The 12,116-nt window shown below is 36.2% G+C and overlaps 1 protein-coding gene across 1 annotated transcript; it reads left to right on the top strand.

The window, feature by feature from the left end:
* Positions 1-6,834: 6,834 nt before the first annotated feature.
* Positions 6,835-10,622, top strand: LOC150106050 (BTB/POZ domain-containing protein 3-like). Its single transcript, XM_090393793.1, has 2 exons — positions 6,835-7,061; positions 10,330-10,622. The coding sequence occupies exons 1-2, from the start codon at positions 6,871-6,873 to the stop codon at positions 10,556-10,558; spliced, it is 420 nt and encodes a 139-aa protein (XP_090249919.1). The 5' UTR covers positions 6,835-6,870; the 3' UTR covers positions 10,559-10,622.
* Positions 10,623-12,116: the final 1,494 nt, after the last annotated feature.

Here is a 12,116-nt window from a genome sequence, read left to right as displayed (position 1 = left end):
ATTGCTGTTTCATTTTCCAATACTGACTCTATTTTATGCTGCAACCAGTTATCAGAAGTAGGAAAGGCATATTTTTTGCATACATGCCAATGAATTAATTTTGGCAACTTGATCATGGCGGTATTTGTAGTCAGATTGAGCTAATTTGTTGCAGGCACTGATTAGATGTTCAACAGTCTCATCTTTCTGATCACATAATCTGCATTTCCTGTAATTATTGATGTTCAAACTTTTTGCTTTGATAGCCTTAGTTTGTAATACCTGTTCTTGAGCTGCTAGAATAAATCCTTCAGTCTCTTTTTTAATGTATCCGTGTTGTTGCCATGTCTTGTTCACGTCAATTTTGTCCTCAGTATCTCGAAGAAATTGGCCATGCAAGGGGTTATTTTTCCAGCGCACATATCGGTTATTTTGTTGTTCCTTTTTGTAATCGGATTTGTTTCCTGCTGCTTTTAGAAGGCCCTCTTGTGTAATTGCTTGAAGTATTGGCTCAGAGCTATTATCGATGTAATTTCTTAAACCAATTTCTTCTCTTCCACAGTTTGTCTCACTTGTAGCAGACCCCGTCCACCTATTCTCCTCGGTAGGTACAACCGATCAACATCACTTCGTGGATGTAATGCATGATGCATAGTCATTAGTTTTCTAGTTCTGTCTGCGGTCCAGTTTGTCCAGGTCATCTTTTGTTGAATCTATTATGCCAGCTGTGTATCGGATCAGTAGTATAGTCCAAGAATTCATTGCTCTAATTGTGTTTAATCCATATAGTTTTGTTTTAAGAATATTTCTAACTCTTTTGGTGTATTCTGATGCTGCCTGTTTAACTTTCGAGTGGAGAATATCATTGGCTTCTAATATTCCTAGGTATTTATAGTGTTCGTCAACTTTGCTTTTATATATTTCTCTTGATCAAAAACTGCTAGTGTCATTAATTTTTCCTCGTTTAATAGATAAAATTGCGCATTTATCTAAACCAAATTCTATTTTGATGTGCTGACTGAAAATACGAACTGTGTTCAATAAAGAATCTATTTGCTGGGCCGATTTTCCATATAACTTCAAGTCATCCATATACAACAGGTGGGATGGGGGGGGTGGGGGGGGGGGGGGGTGGGGGGGGGGGGGGGTGGGGGGGGGGGGGGGTGGGGGGGGGGGGGGGTGGGGGGGGGGGGGGGTGGGGGGGGGGGGGGGTGGGGGGGGGGGGGGGTGGGGGGGGGGGGGGGTGGGGGGGGGGGGGGGTGGGGGGGGGGGGGGGTGGGGGGGGGGGGGGGTGGGGGGGGGGGGGGGTGGGGGGGGGGGGGGGTGGGGGGGGGGGGGGGTGGGGGGGGGGGGGGGTGGGGGGGGGGGGGGGTGGGGGGGGGGGGGGGTGGGGGGGGGGGGGGGTGGGGGGGGGGGGGGGTGGGGGGGGGGGGGGGTGGGGGGGGGGGGGGGTGGGGGGGGGGGGGGGTGGGGGGGGGGGGGGGTGGGGGGGGGGGGGGGTGGGGGGGGGGGGGGGTGGGGGGGGGGGGGGGTGGGGGGGGGGGGGGGTGGGGGGGGGGGGGGGTGGGGGGGGGGGGGGGTGGGGGGGGGGGGGGGTGGGGGGGGGGATTTAAGAATTATACATCAAGCCACGGTCCGCAACAGAAAAAAAATCTAGAAATAAAGAATAGAATTATTAATATTAGAGTACAAAATAGAACCATGTTACAAAAAAAAAATCGACTAACGCCTATTTGTTCCTGTATTGGGAGTAGGCGGGGCCGTTCACCCTATCTAACGTTTAGAGACTGAGTGGGCAGTTCAATCTCCACTGGTAGCTAATCAGAGATAGCTGGCTCAAGGCCATCACTGATTCATTGGTACGCAGTGAGGAAGGCGTACCGCCATCTCGTGGTCCCTAACAATATAAAGTTTACGTGTTTAAATAAAATTATACATATCATTTTTTTTTTCTTGAAGAAACTTCAACGTTTTTTATTATCGAAATCTAAAAACTTTGGTTGAATGTTGAGCTGTAGTTATTTTCAATATTGATTGTACATGCTGGTCTGTTAATCGATCTTTCCGCAGTTTTATTATTCTTTAAAGTTGAAAATAGTTGTTCGCATTAATGTGCTACCGAACATAGATAAAATACGCATAATTGCACATAACGCATTGGGGTATCGATCGACTGATAAATAATTATAGAACTTTGGAATTCCAACATCCATATATTTTTGTTTCAATACGGAACCCACTGAATTTCGATTAATTCCAACTGGAAATTGTCACCAACAGTTTCAACATCAATCGATAGAGAAGTAAACAGGCGAAACTAATTTTCATATTTCGTAAAATCTTCTTTCGAATTCATTTTCTAATAACTTAATTTGATTGGCATATTCTGAAAATTTCAATTATGGTGATTTTTGCAATAATGATTGATAACATTCAAAATGGGATAAATTTTCTTTTCGAATTTGTTTTTGCCAAAGTAATTTGTTTGAAAATGTTAATATTGTCAAATAACACTGGTAAGTACTTAATCTTTGCCTTGAAGATTAAGTTCACTAAGTTGACTTGTAATGTCAACTGAAAAATACGGGTCCTTTATCCATTGATCATTTTTTTAATATTTCACATTCATAATTTTTTTGATTCTTAAAAAAAATAATTTCGTCCAACAACATCGAAGAATCGCTCTGAGTGGAAAGCTATCTAATTTCTGTATAAGGTAGATCGCTATATTCATTTTCTAGAAAATTATTAAATTGGTGAAGATTAAACCCAAGTGCACGAATATAATTTACAATTTTACTGGCATTTTTAGGACATGTCCAATATTTAAAACTTTAGAGCATAGTGTTTGCTGATGAATAATGCAATGAAAATGTCGAAAGTTATCTTGTTCTTTGCATTTTTCTTTTAAATTTGTAAAAACTCCTTTAACACCAGTCATGGCAGGAGCACAATCAGTTGTAAGACAAACTAGCTTTTTTAACGATAAACTGTATTCATTCAAATCTTCCATAAGGACGTCAAAAATATCAACCCCAGTTGCTGTATCGTGCATAGGAATAATTTCTAAAATTTCTTCACTTTTAAGTTCATATCACATCCACGAATAAAAACAGCCCGCTGAGCGATATCCCGTACATCTGTACTTTCGTCAATTGCAAGGGAATAGGCCTGAATTGTTGATTTTAGTTGATTCCTTAAGTTCCTGGCTATATCATCAATTCATCAGCAATGGCATTTCAAGATAAGCTTATATTTTTAAATTTCTTTAATTGATCAGGACACACTTCAACTGCTTTAATAATACACTCGCGAATAAATTTCCCTTCAATGAATGGTTTAGACTTGCAATTAAATGTAATAACAAATAACTGGTTTTTACCATAGCCCTGTTGTTGATTTTGAAGTGTCAACTTTAATTCTGACAGTATCTTCACGAAGTTTCGCAACATATTTGTCGGTTTTCTTCATGATTTGTATCGTAATGCCTTATTCTTTGCAAACTGCAATACTTTCTACATATCGGGCATAATTTTTTCCCCCTTGAATACAAAAATATTGTAACTCACATTTTTCTTAAATTACGATGTTCTTCAATTAATCGTTTTTTACTCATACTGGTTGAAGGTTTCGACATTATTTTTCTAAATTCTTCATTAATTATAGAGAACACTACACTTTCTTTCGACTTAAATTGGTAACGGCTGGCCTCCGATTGCTGTGTTCAGCGGATGTAGCCGCGTACGTAGACCTGCTCGTTAAAATTCGATATTTATGCAGTGGTGTAACAATATATTTTGAAATGACATATAGAACATTATTTCCTTTTAGAAATTGCAGAGTAGTTTGGCGTATAAAATAATCTTAAGTGAAAATGTCAATTTTTTTAAATGTTTATTTAATTCGGTGTTGTCAAAAGTTAAATAACCATATTGGTTACAAAGTTTGGCGGGCCGTGTGTTTGACATGCCTGAGCTACAGATTTTACTATTTCTGAAGAGTTAATTAATTTAACAATCTGCTAAAAATAATGAATAAATACTTCCAGTGTTTTTCTTGAGTGGGAACCCTTCTATATGTATACTGTATATGTAAATAGCATATTAAATAGCTGACAATTTAATGTTATATTATTTCGAACACCAAAAATTATATGGTAAATTAACCACTTACCGGCCATTATGGATCAAATAAGCATCCTCATATGCTTCGTATCCATCATATATTTCAATGTATTATCAATGGTATTACAATTTTAATATGCACTTCGCATCCATGATAACTTCGACGTCATGGCCGGTAGCGTAGTTAATACACATGAAGTGCTAGAGTTGCAATTGAGACTTCTGTTACGATGATTGACAACTGCAGCTCTTGGACTCGTAGATACCTACAGAGAGGCGAGTTTGACTTTTTTCTTTTCATATTTGTTCTAAACGTTAGTTTAGAAGTACTACATTGAGTTAACCTATGATAAGGCAGTAATATTGTAAAATGCCCTAAATGGAGTGAAACGAAAGCAAATAAAAATTTTGTGCTTTTAGATTTTGTACCTTTTTCTTGCATAAGTTGGTACGAAATATTTTGGCTGGGTGATCACCCTGCCACTGATATGCTGGGTCGTACATTGGCGCTGTCGTACCGTAACAACGGTTCGGTAAATTTTTAAATATTTTATGATAAACAGATAAGGAGTGTCGGGTGATTATTTTTTTTTTTTGCAAGAGTTTTCAGATTGCTGTTATGTGTGAAGAAAGAAAGCCTTAATTTGAAGGGTTTAACATTCGTACTGTGGTTGGACTTGTTTTGTTTATATTAATTTTTTCCGCCATGATTATACACAATCGTTTGCTAACGCTTTCTGTTTGGGTGTTAGGGTTAATTTTTTGTCTTTAATCGCGTAATAGCATTTTCGAACTGAAATAGTATTTACTTATTGTTATTACGTGGCATCTCCAAGGATTCATCGCTGGAGGCAAGTACTCTACTCCACAACGCTAAACATATAACTGTCTCCTACTACACGCAACTGCCTTCAGCGCTTATATTGCCCATCACCACCAACATGTCTTCTGAAGGCTAATTTGTATGCAGTATGACAAACCAGTTCCCAGGAGGGGAAAAGAACTGAAAATGTTAGTTAAAACCTTCAATCATTGTTTAAAAAATGTTACATGCATCTAACATACTATGGTGGGGGGGTCTGAGAAGTTCTAATAAACGCCTAGAACAAATTACGTTAAAGCAACTGCTATAAACAGAGTATAGGATATAAGAACGTAACATCTAGAACGTAAGTTACCTTCATAACTCTGCTATTGGTATGTTCTTTCTTGAGGTATATCAGTTGCTTTAATATTTTTTGTTCTAAATGTTTATCCGAACTTTACAAATCCCTCCCACTGAAAATTGACATTGATTTTCAAATTTTAAAAAGATAACTGGGATAATAACCCTAAAAAGATCAAAAGGAAAAATAATAACAGTTGAAAGTTATGAGACGTCATCCTGTATAGGACGAAATGTGGAGTGCAGAAGAAAAACAAAATATAAAAGCCTGAGAAATAAAATTCCTACAGCAAGCTATACATTGAGACTAAAAGAGAAGCATATAAAGAAATACTCAGTTATAGTTAAAATATACAGAAAGGAAGAGATTAAACATTTTGAGACTACCCGAACAGATACTTCAGCTGATACCATTCAGTTGAGGGATACAAGCCAAGGATGACTAAAAAAAATATGAAATGACATTGAAAGAAGCTACTGGGCCTAAAATCCATTAAAGGATGACAATGCTCACTAATCTATACATGCGGAGACAAATGCTCAGAAGGGCAGTCAAGTAATTGCACATGCTGTATTCTCTATGAGAAATTAATGAAGAGGGAAAAATAAGGAAGAGGAATTGTTTTGAGTAGCAGAAATTGCTTCACCTAACTTAATGTTAGGTGAAGCAATTGTAACCAGGACTGAAAGACAGTGAGCATGCCATTCATAAACATGATTAAAGCATGTTTATAGCCTTTGTTTATTGCTGTTCTGTTTCTTTATGCTCTTATTGTATGCCAGAGATTGTCCGGGTATATTTCCAGACTTTTGTCTCAGCCTTTGTCTTTATGGGTCTTGAGAAATTTTTTCTTTTACCCTAAAAGACAAGATATTTCTACCCTACTTTCATGGCCATGTTTGCAAAAAAGTGCAAATATGGCTGAAAAGGCTTTCATTTAGCATTGAATAAAATTAAAAATTAGAGATGGTACATGTTTTTAATGTTATATCCTTTATCATTGCCATTTATTATATATCATGGATTGAACAACAGCTACGAAGTGTTTTCCTTAATTAAAACCTGATAATTTACAACACTAGTGACTTGGAAATTAACAGATAATGAAAAAGGGGGAAACATAACTTTCTGTTCCCTAACCTCCAGTGTTTAAAATATTCAGTAGTGTATTATAAGGTTCTGAGATTCTAAACCTAAATAAACCACTCAACTAGAATTAATAATAAACAGCAGTTTTCTACATATTTCCGAATATGTAGAAATTTAGGAATATTTATCATGTAAATATGTAGGAATATTTTCAAATTTCCGAACAAACATTTCAAGCAAACAAACTATCATTAAACTAGATAAAAGATCATGTCAAGAAAGAGTGATATAAGTATCTTCGTTTTGATAACTTTATTTCATCTCCATTTAGAATCCTTGTGATGTTATTTAGTTTCAATAATCAAATTTTGCAGTGAGAAGATACTCGTCCCATATGAATACTGTTGTATTTCTATATAGTGCAAACTATACTGTAATGATTTGTTTTCTTTTCCAGAATCATGGAAGATTGGCAAAATGGAAATAATACATTGGCAGAGAGGGGCAAAGCTATGTTGGAAAACAAGCAACTTTGTGATGTGACATTTTATGTTGGAGAAAGAGGTGTCAGCATTCAGGCTCACAAACTGATTCTATCGATGGGGAGCTGTGTGTTCCAGACAATGTTCTATGGAAGTTTACCAGAAAAAGAGGAAATTCGAGTTCCAGATGTTACAGTGGAAGCATTTCAGTCAATGCTAAAGTATGATTAATTTTTTATTGAAATTAACATAGTTCAACAGGAAAAATTTAGAACAATAACATTATCTTTTACTGATAGTTGTTTTTCGTTATAATTTGTTTGCTTCAGTAGTAACACAGTATTTCATAAATCTAAAGTGTGTCCGAATATGATGGAAAAGCTTGCATTCATTCTTTCGTGTGTAATATTAATTCCTAATCTCAATTAGTTTCGTCAAAAGAGCTGAACAGCATACTGAAATTTTAGCTACAGTTCATTCATAATAAACTGTTCCTTAATGATAGCCAAGTTAGAAAATGAATTATTGCTGCTATTAGTCAGTTTTGTTGTTTTTTCTCTGTGGAAAAACAACTCGATTTTATAAGAAATAAAATTAAGGGACTCGTGCATGCAGGCCATGTATTGCCGGAACCAGCTATCATACTTTGTTCAATTCATTCACACTACTTGCACTCACAACCTCCCATGGCAGTCCATTCGAATTATACACCATCCGATGAGAGAACCAAGTTTCACTCTCTTCTTGATTACATTCATTCTCCACTTCCAGGCCAACTTTCTCCTGTTTGCTAGTCCACAGATCCTCATTCTGTCCTCATAACCTATATTCCACAATACTGACACCATCTTTTCAATTTCTCCACTGTAACCGCAGTTACAGTGGAGAAAACATCACCACAGAAACTGGACCTGCACATATTCCAAGTGCGGTCATATCAAGGTTGTATAAATAGGCAAAGAGACTTCTTTATTACATGGCACCTCCAAGGAGTTCAAGGACTCATCATGGGGGGGACAGTAGGCACTCTTATTTTTCATATTGACGTTCATTTCGGCATTTCATTTAACCTCTGAGTTGTATTTGCAATCTTTGCTATGTGGCCTTTTAAACTTCAGCTCTCTGTTTACTAAAATTCCGAGATCTCTAACCTCGTCAGTTTCTTTTAGCGTGATATCACCGTTGTTGAATTTTGCTGCCTTGGTTGGCTGAGTGGTTAGTTTATCTGCTAACCACTCGGCCAAAAAAAAAGTGCAGGTTTGAATCTTGCCGTGGACATGGATGTTTTGAAATCTTCAGGTGGAAGATAAATTTTCACAGCTGGTGTGAGACCAGTGCTCGGCATATTGAAGGGCTGTAGTGGCTTAAAGTTCCATGTTTGGTCTCTGGACTTTCCAGACCATATAAAAATATTTTTAAAAAATTTGAAAAAAAATAGGGAGAAAAATCCACAGCCCAGAGGACAAGTGTACTATAGGTTTAATAATAACCTTTCATGGGTGGTAGCCACAAAAATAAAAGAATGACATTGAATATCTCATCAATTCCGCGCGGTTAACCTAGTGGCTATGCGAATCGCAACCATACGCCTGGGGAAGGAGTGTCCTAGGTTCGATGACGTGAGGAGCTGAAGGATCTTCCTCTGCCATAGCCAATTTAGCCGGTCTTGGGTGTAAACAGCAGGGTTTTTTCCTCCTGCGAAGCAGGCAAAATAGCCTTGAACGCCACCATAGACAAAGATACCGGGGCGTAGGGCTGACCACCTTATCCAGTAACGGTTCAGGTCCGTTGATTAAAAAAAAAAAAAACTCGACACTGCAAGGTAAGAGGGTTAAAGGAAAATGATGAGATTTCATCACATCAGAGTGAATGATTTTACATTTAATGGCATTGAACTGACAGCCATTTTTCTCACGCCTAGAATTCCTCTGTACTCTGCCTATCTTTGTATTATCAGCGAACAGTTTTTATATCTGCGAACTCCTTCCAAATGTCTTTCATGTAAAGATTAAAACTTAATATATTCTAAAATTTCAATGTTATTAAGGAATAAAAAATGATGTAGTTTTGAAATACAGTGTAAATAAAAAAAATTTTTAACATGTAAAAAATAAAGTACAGGGTGTTTCAAAGAGAATGTCCCGATTTGAAAATTGTACATCTCTGCAACCACGAATGCAACTTGTAACATGTGAACAGCCTTGGCCCAGGACTGGCTATTTCCACAGCTGAATGAAGATTGAATTTTTCAGCAAGACGGAGCACCACCACATTGGAACCTCAAAGTTCGTCGGTTTGAAATCTGGTCATTCTCTTTGAAACACCCTGTATTTAGTTTACTTTGAATTTTATAAAATGTTATTAAAATGTTCCTTTTTTTTGTTTTGTTTTTTTCCAAAATTATTCATTGATAACAAATTACAAATTTATGATTTAGTTTTCAAGGGCACTTTACAATCACTTTATGCATAAATTCACACAATCGCTTATGGAATAGAATTGAAAACTAAATCTCATGTTACAGATTAGGTATCCTGGATATTTTAAGAACCCTCTTTTAATTGAAGGTATCCTGTAGCCACTTTCTTTCTGTTTTTAAGATTTAAAAAAAATAAAATAAAATCCAGATGGAAACCTTACCTTTTTGTGAAATTCTTGTGTTGAACTTTACTTCATTTTCTTAAAAGGTTAAATGAAAGTTCAAGTAATTAGTTTTTAAACGTTAGTCGATCTCATGTAGATTTGATAGTTTAACTTGCTATCAGCTGAAAAGTCATCACTATGATAGTTTACAGAATTGAATCGCAGATCTATTCGACTATAGATTGTGTTTAACTGAGGTATAATGACTCAAGGAATTTTTAAATTATTATTACATCACTCCTCCAGGGAGTCCAAAGACTCATCGAGGGAGGGCATCTACTCTACAACACTTCGTCTCACTACTGCACCAACCTTCATCTAACACCAACGCCATCCACTTCTATCACCACTAGTACTTTCACAGACAATCGCAACCATCCATGCCCACAGCGGGATTCGAACTCGCAGCCTTTTGGCTGGAGAGCGGATACGCTAACCCGTCAGCGAACCAGGCCGGCGATCATTCATAATTTTACAGATACCAAGGCAAGGAGTTAACTGCTTCAAACTATAATTGCTGAAAAAGAGAATCTACATCAACGGTTATTCAAACTTAGTATGTTAATTGAGTTAAATTAGATTATTTTTACCCGTAATAGATACTCAAAAAATAATGAAAGTAAACATAATATGTAAAATACTTATTTTGTATTTCGCACTTTTGAGTATCATAAAGAAATTCTTGTGTTGTACTTTAATTAAAAACATGATTTTAATTTTAATTTAATTAAAAAAAATTAATAACATGAAAGTTTAAGTAATTAGTTTTAAAATAGGTTAAACTAATATGCTTGCATAGCTTTGATCCATTCTGCTTAGCTAATTATTTTTCTATCTGTTTTTCAGATACCTTTATTCAGACTCCATTTCCTTAGATTCAGCATCTCATGCAATGGACACTCTTTATTGTGCCAAAAAGTACTGCATTGACCATCTGGAAAACCACTGTGAAAATTATTTGAGTGAGCCCACCACTGCTAACAGGATTTTCAGTCCATATCACATGGTTCAAGCAATGAATCAGCAGAAAGCATTCTTTAACTGCCTCGTGCAGATGCATCGCAGAAATTTCTGAAATCAGATTTATTGGATACAATGTTATTTGCTAGAAAATTGAAATTATATTACATTGATGCAAGTATATGAAAAGTAAATGCAATGCAAGATACATTTCACAAAATAGTTTTTTTTTTAATCATGTATGTATTATTGGTTTTTAGATTTGCATATTTTTATTCTTACACAGCGAAAGTAATATTTTTTTTGATCGGTGAGTTTCATAATTTCTGTTTCATCTTAAAAAGTTGTAAATATTCTTTCTTACTCAGATAACTACAGGTTCTGCTGATGAATATTTACAAAACTGGAATAGGGTCGTTTAGGGAGATAGGCAACACATTTAAGAATATTTATTCTGCACTGCTTTCCTTCGCACTTGGACACCCATCCAGTTGTGATATAAACATTTTATCTAAACTAATTCAGAAGATGAGGTGCTGCAATTATTGAATACACGTGTATTTTGAAAATCACTGCACTTTTCCTGCATAGGAAACAGTGGCGCACCCAGGATTTAATCTTGGGGGAGGCCGAGTTGAACGGATAAAAATATTTTTAATACAATGAATTTGCATCAAAAATATTTTTATCAGTTAACTAAAATTCGTTAAATTTCATTCATTCAATAAAATTCATTAGGTAATTATAAAAATTTATTTAAAGAATAAAATCCAGTTTTTTTTTTTCTTTTTACATAGCTCTTGAATTATTTCAGTCGTGGTTACATTAATCTCTCTGTTTATATATAGCAAAGCCAGTCCGTTTTAATCGTGATTGTGTCATGGTAGATCTTAAATAGGTTTTTAAAAGGCGTAAGTTAGAAAATTACCTTTCATTGACGCATGAGTCGGTGAAAGGTAATTACCGGAAGCGTTGCAAATATTTTTAATAAGTTATAGATGTTAGAATATATCATTTTGTCACACTTTGAAACTGCATCGATGGCATTTTTGCATGGAGCTATTGCAAACGGTTTTTCAAATTTCTTATACCACAACTTGAATTCGGGGTTCAAAATTGCTGGATTTGTATTAGGCAACTAGCCGGCATAAAATTCACACAATTGACGAAAATCTTCCATTGTACTTGCTGTTGGAGCATGTTTTCCATTTGGTAGAAGAGAAAAAAATATATTTCAAAATGTTGCGGTGCCGAGTGAAACGTTCATGAAGTTAAGTCAATAAATGGAATGAAATAGTTCTCCTGAAATATTCTTCTACAGAATCGGCTGGAACATTGGACCTTAATGTTTGTTTTTGATGAAGTCCTTGGCTTTTTAATGTCAATATTAAAATTATTGGCTTTTATACATGCTTCATCCTAAATATCTTTAAATGAAGAATCTGGTGTTTCACGAATGGTATTTAATTGAGCCACACCATCAACAAAATTTAGGGAAATTAAGAGGTCACTGTCAGATTTTTGCATTATTTTAGACAATGGTAAGGTGCACGCAAATATTTTTTGCGAGCTAAATAAAGAGATTATAAAGATTATAATATTACAAACAACAAGGATGTTCTGTCTTTTATGGGTATTGAAGAAATTGTGTACCTTTTTTTCAGTTATGCCAA

The sequence above is a fragment of the Typopeltis vanoorti genome, chromosome 6 (genome assembly GCF_054136105.1).
Source record: "Typopeltis vanoorti isolate ZY-2024b chromosome 6, IOZ_Tvanoo_1.0, whole genome shotgun sequence".
Lineage (NCBI taxonomy): Eukaryota > Metazoa > Arthropoda > Arachnida > Uropygi > Thelyphonidae > Typopeltis > Typopeltis vanoorti.
This window is presented reverse-complemented; position numbering and strand designations above follow the sequence as displayed.

Coding starts and splice junctions, on each gene's coding strand:
- LOC150106050 (XM_090393793.1), top strand. CDS start 6,871: ATGTTGGAAAACAAGCAACTTTGTGATGTGACATTTTATGTTGGAGAA. Junction 7,062..10,329: donor GCATTTCAGTCAATGCTAAA/GTATGATTAATT, acceptor TCTGTTTTTCAG/ATACCTTTATTCAGACTCCA.